At 40.3% G+C, this 23,775-nt stretch overlaps 1 protein-coding gene across 4 annotated transcripts in view; it reads left to right on the top strand.

Moving 5' to 3' along the window:
• LOC143035907 (esterase E4-like) overlaps nucleotides 1-21,358 on the top strand; it is a 113,596-nt gene extending 92,238 nt beyond the window's left edge. For all 4 annotated transcript variants that reach the window (XM_076203109.1, XM_076203111.1, XM_076203112.1 and 1 more), the window contains 5 exons: nucleotides 1,765-1,943; nucleotides 13,178-13,331; nucleotides 14,959-15,085; nucleotides 17,993-18,107; nucleotides 20,922-21,358. In XM_076203109.1, coding sequence (XP_076059224.1) covers nucleotides 1,765-1,943; nucleotides 13,178-13,331; nucleotides 14,959-15,085; nucleotides 17,993-18,107; nucleotides 20,922-21,125 — 779 coding nt within the window. In that variant the 3' untranslated portion in view covers nucleotides 21,126-21,358. The remainder of the gene's footprint in view (nucleotides 1-1,764; nucleotides 1,944-13,177; nucleotides 13,332-14,958; nucleotides 15,086-17,992; nucleotides 18,108-20,921) is intronic.
• Nucleotides 21,359-23,775: the final 2,417 nt, after the last annotated feature.

Below are 23,775 nucleotides of genomic sequence, written 5' to 3'. Positions count from 1 at the left end.
GGTGGTTCGAATCCTGCCACCGGCGTAGTTGAACCAAGGGCATGGTTCATTAAATTCCACGCTACAAAACCCTCTGTGAGGGGCACCGTCCTAGCCTCCCGAAAGGGGGGAGTGTGTGACGTTAAACCATATCAATTATCATCATCAATTATTTATCTATTTATTGCCTTCCCTCTTTCTCAGCCTCCTGGGTTTTATTTTAATTCTTTGGTGGTTTCCCGGCCCGGCCGGTACCTCCATATCTTTCTTTAATTTGTTCCCTCCTGCTTTTTTTTTTTTCTTTTTTTTTTCTTTTTTTTTTTGGTGGTACCAGAAATGTGTTTATACTGAATATCACGACTGAAAGTTCAACTGTACATCTTAGCGTAATACTCGAGATATTAATGTGTTTATGTTGGATATTATATATATATATACTTTTCCATCTTTGGTTTCCTATGTGCTCAGTCCACAACGGTCACTTAATGATTGTTTACACAGGGCAAGTTAAGAAGCAAGTCAAGTGTACAACTTGGAGAGGAAAGCAAGCAAGCACATGTTCACACAGACAATTTGCCTCTAACTTGGACTGTGTGAACATGCACTAACTCGCTTTCCTCTCAAGTTGCACACTTGACTTGACTCTCAACTTGCCACGTGTAAACGAGGTTTTAGAGATAATGAGCGCTAGGTCAGAGCTGAAGACCGCCGCACCCCTTTCATACCCAATGACCTTTAATATTTTATTCTGGCTTATTCTATCATAATCCCTGGTAGCTCTTTATCAAAAACGTTAACCTAGGTCAGAGTCACTTTAATAATTTGAAGCTATCTTAGTGATGTGTGTGTGTGTGTGTGTGTGTGTGTGTGTGTGTGTGTGTGTGTGTGTGTGTGTGTGTGTGTGTGTGTGTGTGTGTGTGTGTGTGTGTGTGTGTGTGTGTGATTCACCATGGTCTTGGATCACATGTTGGACTCGTGATCGACAGTTATTAACCTCCCGGATGAGAGCTCAGAGCTCGTATGACCGATCTATGGGTAATACTGTGACCTTACACGCACACACACACACACACACACACACACACACACACACACACACACACACACACACACACACACACACACACACACACACACACACACACACACACACACACACCCAACTCCCGCTCACGAAAATTGGAGTAACACCCCGCAGCGCGGCAGAGTGTGTGTGTGTGTGTGTGTGTGTGTGTGTGTGTGTGTGTGTGTGTGTGTGTGTGTGTGTGTGTGTGTGTGTGTGTGTGTGTGTGTGTGTGTGTGTGTGTGTGTGATTCACCATGGTCTTGGATCACGTATTGGACTCGTGATCGACAGCTATTTCTCTCCCGGAAGAGAGCTCAGAGCTCATATATGACCGATCTATGGATAATGATGTGACCTCACACGCACACACACACACCCAACTCCCCGCCCACGAGAGTTGGAGTAACAACCTGCAGCGCAGCGATACTGATATTATTTCAGCCCTGGGCGGGATTCGATACCGGACTGCCGTCGTGTGTGTGTGTGTGTGTGTGTGTGTGTGTGTGTGTGTGTGTGTGTGTGTGTGTGTGTGCGTGCATCATAGTTATTCATTCATATGTATATATATGCCTAACAAGATTCAGACTCCGTTCTTATCTACAGTAGAATCTCTAGCAGGATAGGGAAAAATAGACTTACGCCAGGAGGCGTTAAGGTGCACCAAGCACCATTAACCTTTACCCTGTGTGCTCAGTGACCAACGCCAATCTTCTTTCGCAGCCATTTACACACACGAATACCTGAGATCCGCCTTGTCCCTCAACTTCCCCGCTGTAGCACCTGTGGCCCTCGAGTTTGGCGAAGGAGATATCGCCCCTCTCAACCAGACCGTCAAGATCTTCGACCGCTACCTTGGAGGGAACGAGATCAGCCAAGAAACGGCAGACAACCTCACCAAAGTAAGGACTATAAAAGACCCCCGAATAGCAACTGACCTTTTGGTCCATAAGGGACTGCTTGATTTAAGAGTTCACGTGTACACTTTAAATCCCACTATGTCGGAGAAATGATATCAGAAGTACAGGAGATCCGTATATTTCGACTGCCATCTGTCGTCCTCTTCAGCAGAACGACATTATTATTATAGTGGGTTTAAAGTGTACATCAACAAACGTGTTATAACATTACAGTTACCCATTAAGAGTTCACGATGCAGAGAAGTAACTTAGACTGGGGATGGACTCCATATAAATAATCATCTAGGCGTTTTTTTTTTTTTTTTTTTTTTTTTTTTAAGTGTCTGTTGTTATTTGAATTCACGACATGAAGGAGTAGTTTTGTTCCATACATTTTTCAATGCTATTAAAGAAGAAATGGATGTGTGTCTCAAGGTGGGCGCCTACCCAGAACACTCTCGGTCAAAGAATGCCTTGCCATGATTTTCTTAGCCCAACTTAACTCAGGGATAATGTACTTGAATTCATGACGTACTCTCGGTATAGACCAGTTTTTCATGGATTAGAACCTCTATTTTCTTTGTGAGTATATGTGTGTGCTTGTTCTTGTGTAGTTTTTTGTCTATGCCCATGCATACGAGATGCGTTTATGCATGAGTATGTGTATGTGTGTAGTATATACATGCATATATATACATATACATACATACGTACGTACATATGTACATGTATATATACATACATACATATATACATATACATACATATATGCATACATATATACAATTATACATTGTATATATACATATTTACAAGTATATACATATACATACATTCATACATATATACAAGTATATACATATACATACATTCATACATATATAAAAGTATATACATATACATACATTCATACATATATACAAGTATATACATACACATATCTACACACATATATACAAGTACCTACATATACATACATTCATACATATATACAAGTATATACATATACATAAATATATAGAAGTATATACATATATATACATACATATATATATAAGTATATACATATACACATACATACATACAAGTATATACCTATACACATATATAAGTATATTATAACCGCTTGTAGAACCACTCGGTTGATTGGTTCTTTTCAGCGGTCTGAGTGTCCTGCTCCCGGTAGTCTCCAATCACTAAGTTAGTCACTTGTATACCCGCTTGGGGTTATAAACCGCACTCTGGTTTTCTCTCGTTTATTTTTAAACACAGGGTTATACAATATGTCTGTACACTAGTAACACCAAGCACGTCTAACACCGACTACTCTTCTCTAGAGATCCCCGCGGTCTTTTTGTTGACCGGAAGTGGTGACATAGCAATTTCTTGAGGTGCTTTGGTTACTTATCAATTTCAATTGTTATACATGATACCATAAGTATGTAACAACAGTATTATTCTGGGGTTATAAACTGTTATCTATTATATTTATCTTACGTAATATGGGGAATAAGGTTGTGTTTCACCAGTATTACATATATTTTCACTTATCATATAGGAGTTTATATGACACTCACATATCACTTCTGAGAACTCTTGTCTGTGAGTTTGTATGGCACTATAGTATGTTTTGTTTGAAACTCTTATCTGTGAGTTTGTGTGAGTATATATATGTCACTATAAGATATTGGTGAGACACAAGATAGAAATTAACCTAGGTTTACAGCAATTTGGGAAAAGGAGACAAAAAAACTGTTTCAAAGACTTATTTCATGCAAAAGTATTTTGTTAGTATCACTAGTACAAAAATGATGATTAAGGTTGAAAGGGCAGTGGAGGCATAGGGTAAAATTTTATAGTGTAGATCTAATGAGTCCATATCAAGAGTAGTTGATTTATTTAGGAGACGTACCATGTCTATCTTACTTGGGAGGATGGTATCGGGGATCTTAGGGAAGCGTTAGTTGGGTTATGGGACCTAGATCGTGGGTGGTGTTGAGAGTGCCTTGGTAATGGAGTTTGTTGGGGAGGAGCATTGAGTCCATCATATAGATGTGGCAGGTGTCTGGTAGAGTGATAGAGCCGTTGATCTTATGATGGGAGGGTGGTTTGTGTAGGCATATTACGGATACTAATGTGGGGTGGGGAAGAAATATGAAGTGTTTATGTCCTACGTGGGTGTGGTGTATTTGAGTGTTGTCCGAAAAGCGAAAATCACATGTCTCGGAAAAATTGACTTTGGGTGTTGTGAGTTCTGAGAGGCAAGGTTGGGATTTGGTTAATTGGAAATGGAAGGGGTAAGCTGGACAGATATGGAAGTTGGGTCGTGCTATCTTGCAAGCTGCCATGGTTTCCGGTGAGGTCAGTGAAATCCACTGGCCGTCTGTTGATTTTAGGATGGTGGAGGTTGGTAGGTTGAGGGTCATTGTGCGGTTTTGATAAGGGTAGGGGAAGGGATAAATTTCCCAAAGGGAGAATCTCTTGATCGGGTCCATAGGTATGTTGATAAGAATAAATTCTTGAAAGATAGTTGATGCTAGGATGGGGTAGTAGTGTTGTATTTCATTCTGGAGGAAGAAGGGGGTGAGTTTCAATGTATTGTGAGCTTGTCGTAATGTTTGAGTAAGTTGGGTTGGAGTGATCATTTGAGAGTTGACTATACCTGCGTGGGCGTTCCAAATATCTCTCTGGATAAGATTACTGTGACTCAGTAGTCTGTCTAGTTGTTTGTCTAGTTCATTTAGGTGGTGAAGGAAGAAAAGGGCTATTTGTGAATTGGCAATCTTAGATAACTGGGAAGTTGTGAATGCTGTGAGGTGATTGATCTTTTCAATTACTGAATTTATTGAGGTGGCGAGGAGATCGATGTTTTTAGAGTTTAGATTTATGAGTTTACCCTGTCTGTGTAGTACCTCTGTTATATTTCCTATGTGTGAGTGGACTGTTTGTACGTCTTGTTCAGTTGCAGTCCCGAACAGGGATTTAGAGATGATTCCCATAAAGTCGAATAAACCGCGTTTGATTCTACTGTTCTTTGGGTCTTCATTTTCTGGGTTGGGGAGGTGGTATATTGTGTATTTGATTGTGTTCATTTTTTCGTATAAGGCGTTGACGTTGTGGTACAGTGTCATTGAGATTTCGTAGTTTTGATCTGTGGTATTGGGTATTTGGGTGGAGATTTGTTGCTCTATTTGTAATAAGTTTTTGTGGATTTTTATGAGGGGTCTTATCAACAGTTCGGGTGAAATCCGTAGTTTTACCATTATGGAATCCTCTACGCATGCGGTGGTGCCATGGTTGTTGACGATTGCTCCTGGTATCAGTATGGGAGTGGAGAGTGAGAGGTGGACGAGAATGGGTAGCAGGATTATGGGTTGCATCCTGTGGATGAAGGTTATGTTTTAGTGAATGAGGATATGTCTATCTGACTCTCGCTAAGGTTATAGTGGTCGGAAGGAAGTAGAGAGGGTTTGATAGATATTTGGAAGGGAGTTCTTATTGTAAATTGGCCATTTTAACCTCCACTGAGGGATGCATGACGTCCTGCATCTTCAGGGGCGAGAGCTAGAGTGCATGTTTAGTTGCGTCGACGTAGTGTCATGTGATGGGACTTGCGCTTGGGTGAGTTATGTGTTAGTGCGGTAGGTGAGTTGTAGTTGGGAGGTGGGGTTGGGTCGAGGTTAAGTTTAACTTTTCTCAACTTCTCTCCGTGTATGGTTACGGTTGTGTGATCGGAAGGGTCCGTTAACAGGAAAACATTGTTGGGGAGTGAGGTTGTGACTGTGAAGGGGCCTAAGAACTTGGGTTTGAGTTTGTTAGATCTATTAGAGTCTCTGACCATGACTGTGTCTCCAAGTGTTATGTTGAGTGGAGATGATCGCTTGTGCTGTTTGGTTTTGGTTTTTTCTTGAGCTGCTTTGAGGTTTTCTCTGACCTGTTTGTATATACTTTGCATGCCTCTTTTTAGGCATTGGGTAAGGTTATCTAGGTTGTATAAGGGGGGTGGGGGTTGGTTAAAGATTTGGTAGGGTAGCCGCATTCTTTGGCCAAATATGATCTCATGGGGGGACATCTTTGTTGCGGAGTTGACTGTGCTATTGATACTAGCTTGTACCTGGGGTAGCCAATCTTCCCAACTGTCCGTAAGATCGTTGGCCAAAGGTCTGATGATTTCAAGCACTTTTCTATTGGTGCGTTCTGATAATCCATTCCCTTGTGGGTGGTAGGCAGTGGCGAAGGTTTGATCTATGTTGTATAGATGTGCTATTTCGCGCATTACCTGGTTCTTGAACTTTGAACCATTGTCAGACAGCATTCGCCTGGGGATGTTGTATCTACAGAATATGTTGTTAACCAATGCTTTGGCCACAGTCTCTGCTGTTTTGTCCTGTAGTGGAACTAGGATTGTGTACTTTGACAGATAGTCGACTGCCGTGAGTACATAATTGGAACCTTGATGGCTCGTTGGCATTTTAAGTAGGTCAATGCCAAGTGTTTCCCATGGTTCAGCAGGGAGTGGAATGTCTTTGATATTGAGTTGTTTTGGGTCAGGTCCTCTGAATTGGTTGCAAGTTACACAATTATGTATGTGCGTGGTTATGTCTTTTTTCATATTGATCCAGAAGAAAGAATGCCTAGCAGTATTCAGTGTCTTATCCCTGCCCGAGTGGCCTCCCATTGCACTGTCGTGCAATATGTGTAGGACCTTGGGAACTAGGGCTCTGGGAATGATAGTCACTTCCCTGCTGTTAGTGGTTCTCCTTATAATTCCGTCGACCAGTTTGAGTTCCTCTATAGGGACAGGTGGTCGGGACTGTAAGGGTGCTCTTGAGAGTAGATATTGTTTTACTTTAGACCATGTCGGGTCTTTGTCTGTTTCCTCTCTAAGGTCTTGCATAGGGATACAGGTTGTTTTTGCTAGGGTTGACACGTGAGTTTGTCTGCTTAGTGAGTCAGCTACTATGTTAGCTTTTCCAGCTAGGTATGTGATCTTGGGATCATATATCAATAAGGTTGTTTTCCACCTAGCTATTCTGCCATGTAGGTCTTTAGAGTTAAAGAGGTAGACTAGGGGTTGATGGTCTGTAAAGATTGTGATCTTATACCCTAGTATAAGATATTTAAAATGTTTCAAGCCCCATATCAATGCAAGTCCTTCTTTGTGGGTAGTTGAATAGTTACTTTCAGGCTTATTCAGTACTCTACTTGCGTAGGCTATGGGGTGCTCTTTCCCGTTTTCATCTTTCTGTTGTAAGACTGCGCCTATTCCTTTAGAGGAGGCGTCGGTGTAAAGAAGGAATTCTTTCTTCATGTCAGAAAAAGGCAAGGACAGGGGCTGTGGTAAGAACATGTTTAAGGGTGTCGAAACTTGTCTGTTCCTCTTCAGACCATTTGAAAGGCTCGCCTTTTCTTGTGAATTTGGTGAGAGGGGATGCAATTTCTGCAAATTTGTGTATGAAATGTCTATAGTATGATGCTAGTCCTACGAAACTTCTAGTTTCATCTGCGTTTCTGGGGGTTGGGAAGTTGACTATGGCATTTATTTTATCTGGGGTGGTATGGATGCCTGTGGCGTCTACCTTATGGCCTAGGAAGGTGAGTTCCGTCTGTAGGAATTTGCACTTTCCTAGTTGGATTTTCAGTCCGGTGTTTTTGAGTCTTTTTAGGACAATCTCTAGTGTATGAAGGTGGTCAGTTTGTGTGGGACTATAGATGATGAGGTCGTCTAAGTAGACGAATAATGAGATTCCTATCATGTCGCTGAAAATGCGAGTCATTAATCTCTGTTGGGTTGAGGGGGCATTCTTAAGGCCAAAGGGCATACGCTCGAAGTGGAAATGTCCCTTATCAGTGGAGAATGCAGTTACGGGTTTTGATTCCTCTGTCAGTTCCACCTGCCAGAAGGCTGACTTAAGGTCAATTGTGGAAAAAACAGAGTTCCCGTTCCCTAATGATTGTAAGACATCTTGCATGGCGGGTAGTGGGTGTGGGTCAGATTGAGTTAGGTTATTGATTTTCCTAAAGTCAACAACAGGGCGTAAGGTTCCGTCTTTCTTAGGGACTAGGAAGAGGGGACTGTTCCATGGACTGTCTGAGTGAGAAATTACACCTTGGTGTAACATCTCGTGCACACTGTTGTTGACTTGTGTTTTCCTACTGTGGGGTATGCGGTAAGCGGGGGTGTATGAGGGGGGGGGTGTTGGGGGGAATTTGGATGTGATGTTTGATTATATCACATTTGCCTAAGGGTTCGCCTTCTAAGGCGATAGCCGATCTATTCCTTTGTAGGAGGTATTGTAGCTTGTCACGCATCTCTCCGTTGGCTGATGTTGTGATTTGGTTGGGGTGGATAGGGGTGAGGGTTTGTGTTTGTCTTACAGTGTTGATGTGTTGAGGGAGTGGTTCCTGGATTGGGGAATTATGGAGATGGACTGAACAAATGTATGTGTTCTCTTTAATTTTGCGGTGTTGGTCTGAGAGATTCGTTAACATAGCTAGGGTGTGTTTATTTTCTGACACTACATCCCATGAAGATTCTAGGGTTATGTTATTTATTCTTGACGTATCTGGGTCAATTATGACATCCTGATGTTCTATTGCTCCGGGTATGTATAGTGGAACTGTTATTGAATGTCTAGGGGGTATGATGACTGTGTTAGACATCAGTGCTTTTGAGGTGACATAAGGTGGTGGACGGAATGAGTAGCTCTTAGTTGGAGAGGGTTTATTTAAGCTAGATAGATATGAAAGAGGTTGTGTGTCTGGGTCGGGTGTTTCAGGAAGTGTTGACTCATTACTTTCATCTCCGAAGGAGATTTTGTTGGTATCTAAGTTGATGATGGACTTCCAGTCTCGTAGGGACTTTAAACCTATTATACCTTGTTGGTCGAGACTCCATTCATCAGCTAAGTGGAAGGATGTGAAGCCTACCTGGGAATTATTTACTTCTATATTTATATCAATCATATCATGAAGTGATATGGTTGATCCTTCTATCAGTAGGCCTTCCGTAATTGAATACTGAATTTGGGGTGGGTCATTTAGTGCTTCATAGAGAGCTCTGGGGATGAGGTTCAGGTTTGTTCCTGTATCAACCATCATGTCAACAGTAATTTGATCTAATGTCACCTTTAGGGTGATATAGTTGTGTGGTGTGTCGGACGTTCCTATGGTGGTCTGGTGCGTGAGGCTGGTACACGTTCCCCCAATCGGTGTTGAGTTGTATGTGTTGTGTGGGAGGAGGGTGTTTGTCGAGGTGCGGTAACTTGTTTGTTTGTTCTCTGATGAGGTTGTGGTTGTGATTTTTGTTGAGAACATTCCTCGTTGGAGTGAGTTGTGGTTTTGTGTAGGTTGCAGTATTTGCCTGGCCGTGTTGGTTTTGACATGTTGGGGGGTCTGGGGGGGGGCGTGAGTTGTTTGATTAGTTGTTGAGCTTTACATTGGGAATCTGTGTGGGAGGTAGTACCATGAACTGAGCAAGGGGTAGCGCGGTGTTGTGCCTGCGGGTGTTGGTATTGCTGCGCTCTACATTGAGAATCCGTGTGGGAAGTAGTTCCATGAACTGAGCAAGGGGTAGTGTGGTGTTGTGTCTGCGGGTGTTGTTTCTGTATGCAGTCTCTGGTGTTGTGACTAGTTGAAAGATGGTAGGAACACCAGTTAGATGGTTGCGCTGTATTGGAGCTAGGGGGCTGGTGTGACTGAAGGCTATTTAGTCTAGCAAAATGGTGCTGGTCAGAGAGGGAGATGTTGCAAGCGTTGGTTATGTCTAATATGTATGTGTAAGCTAATGGGTTTCTAGTGTTTAAATCCCTTTTTGTGGCTTCTCTTTGACACTTTGGTGGGAGTTGGGAAAGATAAAGGCCTATCTCCAGGAATGTGTATAGGTTTTCTAATGTCACTGCCTTTTTTCCTGTAATGGTTGTATAGGTCCAAGGGCTGTTATTTTCTAGATTTTCCCTAATTTCCTTGATTGCGTTGGCCACATTGTCTTTGATGTTAGTCTGTTTTTGAGTTCTAGTATTATTTAGAAATGTGAGGAGAAAGTTAATGTTGTTTGCTTGTTTGTTCTGAAAGACATTTAACAGATGCTGCTTATAATCGCTATATGCGATCCTTGTGGCTATCAGACTGTCTAGCATCCGAGCGGTAGATCGGTGCTCATCTGATGCTTCTATTTTCTGGCGGCATAGATTTATCTTATCTAAGTCAGAGTAGTTTGGATTTTTAGAAAAGAAAAGGTCACATGCCGTCAGGAAGTCAGTGATGGAGAGTCCGCTAGCTTGAGAGAAGGTGGGGATTTCGGTTAGAGGGGTAATGGTTTGGTAATTATTGATTTCTGTAGGTTGGAGTTGTGGGTGAGGATGTTGCGATGGGGTTGGGGCAAGGTTAGGTGCTGGGTAGGGATGTTGGGTGAAGGCTGTTGGACTTGACGGGAAGTTGGGAGAAGGAAAGGCTAAGTTCTTGTATGCATGGGTTGTGGGATTTAGAAATTGTTGCTGGGGGTCTACATGAGGGGCAACTTGGGGGTGAGGTGAGGTGTGGGGGGGGGTTGTTGTTGAGGATCTAGTTGAGGGGTAACTTGAGCTTTTGGTGTGGAGTGGGGGAGGGGGTGGGGGAGTTGGTGTAGTTGGGTTAGGTTAAAAGGGTCTTCCTGTGAATGGTCATGTTGTAAGGGTGGGTTGTCAATGTTATCCTCGAGAATTAATCTAGAATCTGCCTTAGTTGTGGCATGGTCAGTGTCATGGGAGGGTTTTTCTTCTTTAGAGGAAGAAATAAACGAGTCAATTAAATTTCTGACCCTGGCTCTCGTTCCTGTAGCCATGTTAGTGTCTAACTAGAGATGCATGCATTACCTAAGATATAATGTAGTGTAGTTAGAGAATAGGGGGGGGGTATAAGGCGTCAATGGGTATACAATGGGATATATAATATGGGTTTGTAGTAGTAATTGGATAAGATTATAAAAAAGGTACATATAATAATATAACTATATAAGTTATTGTAAAAGTTGAAAAGATATTAAATGTAAATGGGTATACAATGGGATATATAATATGGGTTTGTAGTAGTAATTGGATAAGATTATAAAAAAAGGTACATATAATAATATAACTATATAAGTTATTGTAAAAGGAAATGGTATTATGATTATGGATTGGTAACAATTAATATATAAAATAATACTTAAATATTAGTGAATATGTACTTAGTAAGGAGGAATTTTTTTTTATCACCAAGTAGTTATTATAGTACTATGTTACGTAGTGACTAATCTCTTAACTTAATTATTTGCAAAGATAAGTGAGTGGTTGTCTTAGTGATGTTACAAAAAAATTAATATAATGATATTTGCTTCGTTTAATACCTTAGAAAAAAAGGTATGAATGGGTATATGGACGTACGTGCGGCTACCGCAAAGTGGGGCTTTTGATGTCCGTAGATTGTGAGATGCCAGACGTAGGAATCTTGGTTGAAGTTCAGTTTGGGTTGTCGATGAAGTTTTTTTTATTGATTGGTGATATTTTCTGTATATGGAGTTTGTCGTGGGTTGGTACTTGAAGTTTTAGGTGAATGATGCTCGCATGGAATGGAAAAGAAAAGCGAGTATCAGGGGGGTTTTAGGGGGTAGATGAGGATTATTAATATTATCAAGTGTTGTGAGGGGTGGATAGAAAATTACTTACCTTGTAGACGTGGTTAGGTAGTTTGGAGACGGTGACGACGATGCTCGTTACAGTGTACAGTGTAGTGTGCGGTAGATTGGAAGTCAGGGGCAGGCGATGTCAGCTCTGTGACCGAGGTTTCGTGCTTCTGAACGATGGGCGTGGCTGGCTCGTTTCAGGTTGAATAGAATAAGGTGGTTTCTAGGTACCAGTCTCTTTTAGAGGAAATGGGATGCAGTGGGCTGCCACCAGTATAACCGCTTGTAGAACCACTCGGTTGATTGGTTCTTTTCAGCGGTCTGAGTGTCCTGCTCCCGGTAGTCTCCAATCACTAAGTTAGTCACTTGTATACCCGCTTGGGGCTATAAATCGCACTCTGGTTTTCTCTCGTTTATTTTTAAACACAGGGTTATACAATATGTCTGTACACTAGTAACACCAAGCACGTCTAACACCGACTACTCTTCTCTAGAGATCCCCGCGGTCTTTTTGTTGACCGGAAGTGGTGACATAGCAATTTCTTGAGGTGCTTTGGTTACTTATCAATTTCAATTGTTATACATGATACCATAAGTATGTAACAACAGTATTATTCTGGGGTTATAAACTGTTATCTATTATATTTATCTTACGTAATATGTCCAGGGGGAAAGGTCTTATGTGTATTGTGTTTCCGTGTGTTAATGTGAGTTGTGACTAATGGCATCCATTATGTGTATGTTCGTGTGTCCGTGTGCGTCTTGTTTGTGGGCGCTCGGGGACGGTGTGCTCGGCTGCTAAAATGTTAGGTCAGCTTTCCTGCGATAAGTGCTAAGCTCAGCTTGTTAGGGCGGACGTGTCTGGCGACGGGATGTCGGGGTGATGATTGTGACACCGCTCACAATGCGTGGGAATGGTGATGATGTAAGTGGTGTATACAATATACATGTACACACATATATACAAGTATATACATATACATACATACATTACATATACTGTATAAATACATATTTATATATGTATATACATGTATACACACACATACACATTATATTATATAATATATATATATATATATATATATATATATATATATATATACATAGGGCGTCGTTACATGCGACGAAGGTCAAGGGGATAGAGGTTCGAATCCTGCCACCGGCGAAGTTGAACCAAGGGCATGGTTCATTAAATTCCACGCTATAAATCCCTCTGTTAGGGGCATCGTCCAAGCCTTCCGACAGGGGAGGAGTTTGTGACTTCAAACCCTATCATGCTTTATGTATTTGTAGTTCATTTCTTTAAGGCTACGTCTTCACCGATTTAATGAAGCGGCCGTGCTGTGGTTGTGCTGTGTTTTGCGACACTGCCTCTGACCCAGGGCAGTGGACAAGATGCAAAGATGACCCGTCATCCAGGAGGTGCCAAGATAAGAGGAAGGGAAGAGGGTAGAGGGGAGTGGAGTATGTTGGGGATGGAATGGATGGGAGTGGTTTCTTTGCCTTTATTTTTTGGCTACCTCCCTTGTAAGGGGGGAAAATCCTTTGGTATATGTATGTATGTACGACGATAACATAAACTTCTTCCTTATAGCTGTTCGGTGACCGATACTTCAATATCCCTCACGACCTCTCTGCGCTCTACAATCTTCGAAATGCGCCAACGAAGAAGACCTTCCTCTACGAACTCAAACATCGAGGTCAGCACTCTCTCGGGGACATCTACGACATCGAAGTTGGGAAGAACTGTAAGTTCCTGAGTTCGTTTTTATTTCAGTCAGTCATTTCCTGTCTCGGGCATCTCGCTGCCACTCGGTGACCGGGTCCTCCATAAGATCTCATCTAGAGACAATCCTCTCTGATGCACCAAAACTGACAAAATCTTCACACTGAATGAGAATCAGACAAGAAACAATGGTCTCAAACTGTCCGGAAATAGATTCAATTTGGAAGTGGGAAGAAACAACCTCGCCAACCGTGTAGTTAATGAATGGAATAAACTTCCTGCAGAGGCAGTGCAGTGTAGTTCAGTTCAAAGCTTTAAGAATCATTTAGATAAACACCTAAGCAAGATGCTGTAATGATTATCATTTATTTCATATTATTTGTTTTTGTTTTGTTATCATTTGTCTGTTTGAATCTCATTTATTATCAGTTATATGTCAATTTATTATTATTTTCTATTTACCTGCTTGTTTATTATTTAACTATACCTATGCATTTATTTATGTATTTTATTTGTTATTTGCATTATTATAGTTTTTATTTATTCATTTATTATTATTATGATTTTTTTTCGCATCCGACCTAGATATGGACCAAAAGGTCTCCTGTCGGCATGCTCCGCCTTTGCAATCCTTTGTTTTGTCTTTATCATGTGAGTGTAATCTTTTTCATTGATTAGCAGAGGGAAGAAGAGGGGATCTGTCGCGATTTGCTAGATCATCGTAAATGACAAAATAACGAGAGAGAGAGAGAGAGAGAGAGAGAGAGAGAGAGAGAGAGAGAGAGAGAGAGAGAGAGAGAGAGAGAGAGAGAGAGAATCTTAGTCTGGTCATAGAGACGGACTGCCTGTACCTCGTACCTGGTCCCTTCTGATGAAGTAAGTTCATGAATGCACGGTGGGCGGTGGGGGAGACAATCCTCTCTGATGTCCATCCCGCAGAACAAGCTCATGAGGATAAACCCAATATTATCCCCACTTGTTCATGTCACGTCCTGAAAGGAGTCCTGAAAGAACCTGAAAGAGCCTGAAAACTAGTGAAAGCGAATGTAACAGTGTCTGGAAAAAAAATGGGGTTGCTAAGACGACGGTATCGTCGTCGCTACGTTCGATTAAAACTTTATTTATTTTTTCTGTTGTTTTCGCATTCATCTCATTATCATTTTATTTATTTATTTATTCTTTTATTCGATTTTTTATCGTGGGCTACTCATATCCTAACCTAACCTAGCCTGACCTAGCCTAGCCTAACATAACCAAGTGCCTCAGAAAACTCAAGAAATTACAATAAAATCAAAGATAGCGTTACCTTAAGTGACCTAATATGTAAATAAACAAATTATCAAGTAAACAAATAAATGAATAAATAGATTAACAAATGAATGATTGAATAAAGAAATAAATCAATTAATGAATAAATACATAAATACATGAATAAACAAATAAACAAATAAATGAATTAATAAACAAATAATCAAACAAACATAAATAAGCAAGTAAAGAAATCAATCACTCAATCAAGCAATCAATAAAATTAATATACAAAACAATGACCTGCGATGACATTCAGTCTGAAAGAAATTTTCTTTTTACTTTTTTTACTTTTATTATATTCATTTTCTATTTAACCTAATCTCCCTTCTCTCCCACAGGGACGTCTCACTCTGACGATTTGTTTTACCTCTTCGAAGGAGGAGTATTTATGCCTCTGGAGAAGGAGGAGGACCTTCAACTTCGAGACTTGATGGTCAGCATGTGGACGAACTTCGCGAAGTCAGGGTGAGTTCGACCTTGGCGCAAAAAAAAAAAAAAAAAAAATCCTAAAGCCAAGACTGCTCGGTTTTGTTCAATTCAGAGACAACGTCGGAGAGGATGGTCTCCATATCACCTGTCTCCAGGTGTCAAGTAACGAGTTCGTTTTACTTAAGGGGACGTGGTACTTGGCCATTGGTTTTTCCTCTTCACTTTATGAGCTAAGTATATGCCTACACTTACACGACACACAGCACACCAATATCAAGTGTTCCCAGACAGATCTATGAGAATGTCCAAGAACGGATCTTTTGGAAGACCCAAGACTTGCAGCCCCCCAATAAATATATATATATATATATATATATATGCACATATGTATATATATATATATATATATGTATATATATATATATATGTGTGTGTATATATATTATTATATATATATATGTGTGTGTTTGTGTGTGTGTATATGTATATATATACATATATATATATATATATATATATATATATATATATATATACATACATATACCAAGGCTTTTTTCCCCTTTCAAGGGAGGTAGCCAAAAAGGAAAATGCATAAAATCATTCCCACCCATTCCATCCCTGAATACACTCCACACCCCTCCACCCTCCCTCTCATCTTAGCACCACCTGGATGACGGGTCATCCCTGCACCTTGTCCACTGCCTTGGGTCAGAAGCAGTGTCACAAAACACAGCACACCCACAGCAAGGCCGCTTCATTAAATCGGCGACCTCCCTCTCCGTCCCCCCATGCATAAAAGAAGAAGACGGGGAGAAAATCCCTTCGGGCTGCGTCAAATTTTGCTCACACATTCTACCTCACCCCCATCCCCCCCGCCCATTCCACCTCATGCATCACATCATCATCCATATACAACCATTCTCCACTCACCCCTGTCTTCTGTCCTCTCCCGTCCTTCCTCAACAGACATTTCCCTCTTCCCCAAAGCCCCCTTCACCCCATCCATCCACCTCATCCTAGGACGTCCCCTCATGTTCACTCCCTCCACATCTGCCTTCCATACCTCTTTTACTAGTCTTTCTTCACTCATTCTTTCCATGTGTCCAAACCATCCTAATACTCTTTCATCAACCCTATCTCCAAACTCCCTTTCCACCCCTGTTCTCCTCCTCACCTCCTCATTTCTCACTCTATCTAGACTAGTAACCCCCATCATACTTCTCAGACACCTCATCTCAAACACATTCAAATTCCTTCTCTCTTCCTCTCTTATGTTCCATGTTTCTGCCCCATACAGTGCTGTTGGCACAATCACTCCTTCATACAGTCTCCTCTTAGCATCCATTCCCAAATGTCTATTCCTCATTACACTTTTTAATCCACCAAGGCATTTACTCGCTTCTCTCAATCTACATTCTACCTCCACTCCACTTCGCCTTTTACTGCCACATTTGCACCCAAGTATCTAAAACTATCCACTTCCTCCAGTCGCTCTCCCTTAATGCTCACTTCCAGTCTACTGCCACTTTCACCCCTTGAACATCTCATCACCTTACTTTTACCCACATTTATCTTCAGCTTTCTTCTATCACACACTCTCCCAAACTCTGCCACCAACTTCCCCGTATCCCTCCTCCGATCCTGCCACAAGCGCAGTGTCGTCCGCAAACAACAGCTGGCTCACCTCCCACTTTTCTCCATTTTCTTTAATCATTTCCAATCCCTGACCCACCACCCTTGCATTTGCCTCTCGCACTACCCCATCCATGTATAAGTTGAACAGCCAGGGCGACATAACGCATCCCTGGCGAAGTCCCACCTTTACCTCGAACCACTCACTCTCTCCATTTCTAATCCTGACACAAGCTCTACTACTCTCATAAAAACTCTTGACAGCTCCTAAAAGCTTTCCTCCTATCCCGTATATCCGCAAAATCTCCCACAGTGCCTTCCTGTCTACCCTGTCGTAAGCCTTTTCCAGATCCATAAAAGTCCAAAAAACATCCTTACCCTTTCCTATAGCTTTCTCACATATCTGTCTTACCACAAAAATCTGATCTACACAACCTCTACCCGTCTTAAATCCACACTGTTCCTCACCAATTACTCCCTCTGTTCCTCTCCTAATCCTCTCAATCAAGATCCTCCCATAAGCCTTCCCAACTACACTTAACAAGCTAATTCCTCTGAAACTACTATATATATATATATGCTGAGACATTCTGACAGGTTGACGTGAGCGGAGTGGGAAACACAGGAGTCTTGGTCTTGAGTTTATTCCTGACTAGTTTCGCAGGTATGCTTTTTCAAAGCATACCTGCGAAATTAGTCAGGAATAAACTCAAGACCAAGACTCCTGTGTTTCCTACTCCGCTTACATCATATATATATATATATATATCTATATATATATATATGTATATATATATATATTTGTATATATATATATATAAATTTGTATATATATATATATGTATATATATATTTGTATATATATATATATATATATATAAATTTTTATATATATATATATAAGAAAGGTTTAATATAGTAGCACATTTGTTAATTAAGACTTATAGACCCACGATCGAAGACTGATATAAAATGGACATAAAATCTGTATATTTCTGCTGAAAAAGACCAGAGATAGTGGTCGAAATATACAGGTTTTTTGTCCATCTTATCTCATTCTCCGACAGTGGATAAACAAGACTCATATATATATATATATATATATATATATATATATATATATATATATATATATAAATATATATAGATATAGATATATAGACATATATATATGTATATATATATATATATATATATAGGTATATATGTATATATATATGTATATATATATATATATATATATATATAATATATATGAATTTATATGGTGACTGGTTGATGATTAATATTCCTTTCTCTCCCCTTCAGTGACCCAACTCCAGGCGACGATTTGGGCTTCAAGTGGGAGCCGGCTGAAGAGTCGTCCTTGAGGCACCTCGTGCTCCAACCCAAACCAATAATGGAGGATGACACGAGAAAAGAGGTTTGTCATCATCGTCTATTTCATCATTCAATCAATCGACCAATCAGCCATTTTGAGTCCACTGCTGACGAAAGACCTCTTTCATACTATTACATTACCCGCACGACCGCGCCAACCTTTGCCACGTTACTCCTGCAAACATCTCTCTATTTCGTCACTCCACCTTCTGTCTGGTCTCCCTCTTGCACCCTTTCCATCTCGCAGCGTCCAGTCAGTAACACACTTCGCGCTAACTTCCCATTTTACTGTTTTACAAAGCCTAATTTTGAGTATCATATAATCGTTGTTCAAACAATGGCAAGGGTTCATATAAATGTCAATCTCAGAGATACATACATATACCAAAGACTTTTCCCCCTATACGGGGGGTAGCCAAAAAGAAAAGGGAAACACCTCCCACCCATTCCATTTCCTATGTATTCCACTCCCCTCCACCCTCCTCCCTCCCTCTTATCTTGGCGCCTCCTGGATGACGGGTCATCCCTGCATCCTGTCCACTGCCCTGGGTCAGAAGCAATGTCGCAAGACACAGCACATCCACGGTAAGGCCGCTTCAGATATTCGGCGATCCCCCCTCTCCGTCCCCCATGCAGAAAAGGAGAAGACGGGGAGAAAATCCCTTCGGGCTGCGTCAACTTTTTTCTCATACATAATTCCTCACCCCCCATCTCCCACCCACTCCCCCTCATGCATCACAGCATCATCTATACACAACCTCTCACCATTCCCACCTATCTTCTGTCCTCTCCCGTACTTTATCCACAGACATTCCTCTATTTTGTAATGCCCCTTTCACCCCATCCATCCATCTCATCCTAGGACGCCCCCTCATATTCATTCATTCCACCTCCGCCTCCCTCACTTCTTTTACTAATCTTTCTTCACTCATTCTTTCCATGTGTCCAAACCATCCTAATACTCTTTCATCAACCCTATCTCTCAGCACCCTTTCCACCCCTATTCTCCTCCTCACCTCCTCATTTCTCACTCTATGTAGCCTAGTAACCCCTATCATACTTCTTAGACATTTCATCTCAAACACATTCAAACTCCTTCTCTCTTCCTCTCTCATGTTCCATGTTTCTGTCCCGTACAGTGCTGTTGGCATAATCACTCCTTCATATAACCTATTAGTATCCATTCCCAGATGTCTATTTCTCATTACACTTTTCAATCCACCGAGGCATTTACTCGCTTCCCTCAATCTACATTCTACCTACACCCCCCCCTCCTCCCTTTCCTGCTACATTCGCACCCAAGTATTTAAAAACATCGACTTCCTCCAGTCCCTCACCCTTAATGTCCACTTCCAGTCTGCTGTCACTCTCTCCCCTTGCACATCTCATCACCTTACTTTTGCCCACATTTATCTTCAGCTTTCTTCTTTCACACACCTTCTCAAACTCTGTCACTAACTTCCTCAATCCCTCCTCTGCTACAAGCGCAGTGTCGTCAGCAAACAACAACTGGCTCACCTCCCACTTTTCTCCATTTTCTTTAATCATCTCCAACCCCTGACCCACTACCCTTGCATTCACCTCTCGCACCACCCCATCAATGTAAAGATTGAACAGCCAGGGCGACATAACATATCCCTGACGAAGTCCCACCTTTACCTCAAACCATTCACTCTCTCCATTTCTAACCCTAACACAAGCTCTACTACTCTCGTAAAAACTCTTGACTGCTCTTAACAGCTTTCCTCATATCCCATATATCTGCAGTACCTCCCACAGTGCCTTCCTGTCTACCCTGTCGTAAGCCTTTTCCAGATCCATAAAAGCCCAAAAAACATCCTTACCTTTTCCTATAGCTTTCTCACATATCTGTCTTACTACAAAAATATGATCTACACAACCCCTACCTGTCCTAAACCCACACTGTTCCTCACCAATTACTCCCTCTGTTCCTTTCCTAATACTCTCAATCAAGGCCCTCCCATAAGCCTTCCCAACTACACTCAACAAGCTGATCCCTCTGAAACTACTACACTCACACTTGTCCCCCTTTCCCTTGTGAAGCGGAACTATACAGGCACTCCTCCAGTCCTCCAGTACTCTACCCTATCTTAAACAAACATTAAATAGCCTCACCAGCCAGTCCACCATAACTGTACCTCCTTTCTACTGACATTCTGCATGGCATTCATCCAACCCAGGTGCCTAACCTGCTCTCATCATCTTAACAGCTGCTTTCACTTCATCCTTCCCTATTTCTTCTCCATTTTCCTCACTCATCACTCTCATTTTCTTAGCGCTTCACACTGCAACTACCTTTTCCTCCCTATCCTTCACATTTAGAAACTCCCTAAAATACTCTGAATACCTTCCTCTCACTGCCTTCTCTTCCATTATCATCTCTCCACCTGCACCTTTTACCTTTTCTTCTCTTCTTGATTTGCCTCCTCTTTCTCTTTTAATTTCCTTCCAAAACATCTTTTTATTACTTTCAGAGATGATCTTGACTAAACGATTCCGCTTTAAGATGACTATCAAAAAAGATAAAAGATAAACTTTTTTCAACAAAATCCTAAACTGAAATTTAGTCTAACATACGGTTTTACATACACATGTATTATCTCAATATTTTATTGATCAGTCTACTTATTAAGTTTTCATGTAATATGTATTTACGTTATTGATTTACTTGATAGTTAATTCTATTCTATTCTTTTTCTATTTCATTAATCAATTGTCTTCATCTATTTCCATTCTATTTTATCAATCTATTCTTTTATTGTTTACTTATTTATTTATCTATTTGTTTATTTGTTTCTCTATCAATTTATCTATTCATTTGATTGTTTTTTGACAGATACGCGACTTCTGGTTTTCACTTCCAACCCGACAAAACATAATTCTCCATAGAGATCGAGTTCAGAACCTTCACTTTGTACCAGTGACTGAGGAGAAGGAGGAGGAAAAATCCTCTTCTGAGGACACAAAAGACTCGACGGGAGAGAAGAAGGAAGAAAATGACACCAGAGACGTAAAAGAAAATAAAAAAGACGAGTTGTAGGCGACAGCAAAGGATGGAGAAAGTTGAAATTTAATGAATCGGGACGAATAAGGATGAAAAAAAGCCGAAGAATGAAAACAAACGAATGAAAGAAAATGGACTAAAGAAGGAGAACGAAGAAGGGGGTGACTAAATGAAAGATCTCAGGCGTTATAAGGAATGAGCGTAATTGATATTTGAGTATTTGGTAAAAGAACAAGAAATAACAGCGGGTGGTACAATTCTCAGTCCCTTCGTACTCACTATCACCCAAGGTCCCCGTCCGTCTTTCCATAATTGAAATGCATTTGGCTAATCCGAGTTGCTCTGAATGCTAAATGATCGATGGTCACTTCATTCATTGAAGAAGAAAATGTTATATATATGTTACTTATGTATATATATATGATATACATATGTATGTATACACACGCGCACACACACGTATACACGCACATGTATATATATATATATATATATAAATATATATATATATATATATATATATGTATGTCTGTATGTATGTATGTATGTAAGTATGTATGTATGTATGTATGTATATTGTAAATTTATAGAAGTGCACACCTACGCGATATAGTGTAGAAACCTAACACATAGTAATAGAAAATTAATTATTAATTTTGCAAATTATAATACATCAACGTAATATGCTATTTTCTTGGCGGAAATCAATAACAAAAAATATGCTAAAACGGGTTTACTAACGAACAAAGTCGCAGTAGTTGAATGATACGCTACGTTAGTTTTGATAGATGCCGAGGTAGAAGAAATAAAATAATGATAAATTCGTCTATTCTAACCTAACCTAACCTACGTAACCTAACCTATATTTAGTAATTCGGTACCTCAAATTCTAAAGATCATCCGGGTCGTCGTCGTCGTCGTCACGGATGCTGACGGCCTGATTATTATTGTACCTCGGGCAATTAACAGACGACGGCAGAACCCCGTGTTCTCTCATAAAGTCCAAGAAAGCCCTATTGTCTTTGTAACAGCACTTAATGACGTCATCTAGAATTGGAGAACACCCGGTGCACTACGTGAAAGCCATCCTCTAACTGTCAGTGACTAGACTGGACAGACGGCAACATGGCGTCTCGACTGTATCTTAGCGGCTTCGTTCGTTAGTAGGTTTGCTTATAGCAAGTTTTTTTTTCCGCTAAGAAAATCGCATATTACGTTCATGTATTATAATTTATAAAATTAATATTTAATTTTCTAATGCTATATCGCGTAGGTGTACACAACTAAAAAAAATACACACACGCATATATATATATATATATATATATATATATATATATATATATACATATATGTATATATACACATATGTATATATACACATATATATACATATATATATGTATATATATATATATATACTGTATATATACTATATATATATACACTATATATATATATATATATATATATACATGTATACATACATTTATATGCATGTATATATACACGTGTGTGTCTGTGTTTATATATATATATATACATATATATATATATATATATATATATATATATGTGTGTGTGTGTGTGTGTGTGTGTGTGTGTGTGTGTGTGTGTGTGTGTGTGTGTGTGTGTGTGTGTGTGTATACATATATATATATATATATATATATATATATATATATATGCGCAATAACAATTATAAAAAATAATAAAAACAATTATAGAATAGGTCTATTGATTAATTGATTAATAAACAAATAAAAATATATAAAAATTAATAAATAAGTGAATAAATAAACAAATCAATGAATTAGTAATTAAATAAATAAATAAACAAACAAATAAAGTTATTGGTCATTAGATTCTCTCGTAGAATATGAAGAGTCTCTGCCCGTACTGCATCCTCTTCACACTGACCAAAAAGGGGTATCACACTGGGTTATTTTTCCTTCAACCTCCGATTAATCGGCGGTAGCGCCCACCTCCAGAACTTTTACCGCTGCAAAATCACTTGGACAATCTATTGTGTTTCCTCAATACAATTACATAGAATGTCATTTGATGAATCTGGAGGAAAATTATTTTCATCCAGCATATCAGATTCCTTCCTGAAAGCTGTGGGATGGAGATTTTCTCCAACAGTCGGAGGAAATGGCTTAGTATGATAACGCCTTAAGATAATGGAAAAAAATGGCGTTACTGTTCTTGTGTCTTGATTGTTCACATCCTGACACTGAATAAGTGAAGAAAGATTAGTAAAAGAGGTGTGGAAGGCAGAGGTGGAAGGAGTGAATATGAGGGGGCGACCTAGGATGAGATGGATGGATGGGGTAAAAGGGGCACTAGGAAAGAGGGGAATATCTGTTGAGGAAGGACGGGAAAGGACAGAAGATAGGGGTGAATGGAGAATGGTTGTGTATGGATGATGCTGTGATGTATGAGGGGGAAGTGGGTGGGGGATAGGGGGTGAGGGAGTATGTATGAGAAATAAATTGACGCAGCCCGAAGGGATTTCTCCCCGTCTCCTTTTCTGCATGAGGGGACGGAGAGGGGGAGTCGCCAAATTAGTGAAGCGGCCTTGCTGTATATGTGCTGTGTCTTGCAAGACTACTTCTGACCCAGGGCAGTGGACAAGATGCAGGGATGATAAGAGGGAAGGAAGAGGGTAGAGGGGAGTGGAGTA

The sequence above is a fragment of the Oratosquilla oratoria genome, chromosome 19 (genome assembly GCF_046742065.1).
Source record: "Oratosquilla oratoria isolate Oo_2021 chromosome 19, ASM4674206v1, whole genome shotgun sequence".
Lineage (NCBI taxonomy): Eukaryota > Metazoa > Arthropoda > Malacostraca > Stomatopoda > Squillidae > Oratosquilla > Oratosquilla oratoria.
Note: the sequence above shows the minus strand (reverse complement) of the source record. Positions and strands in the feature narration are given on the sequence as shown.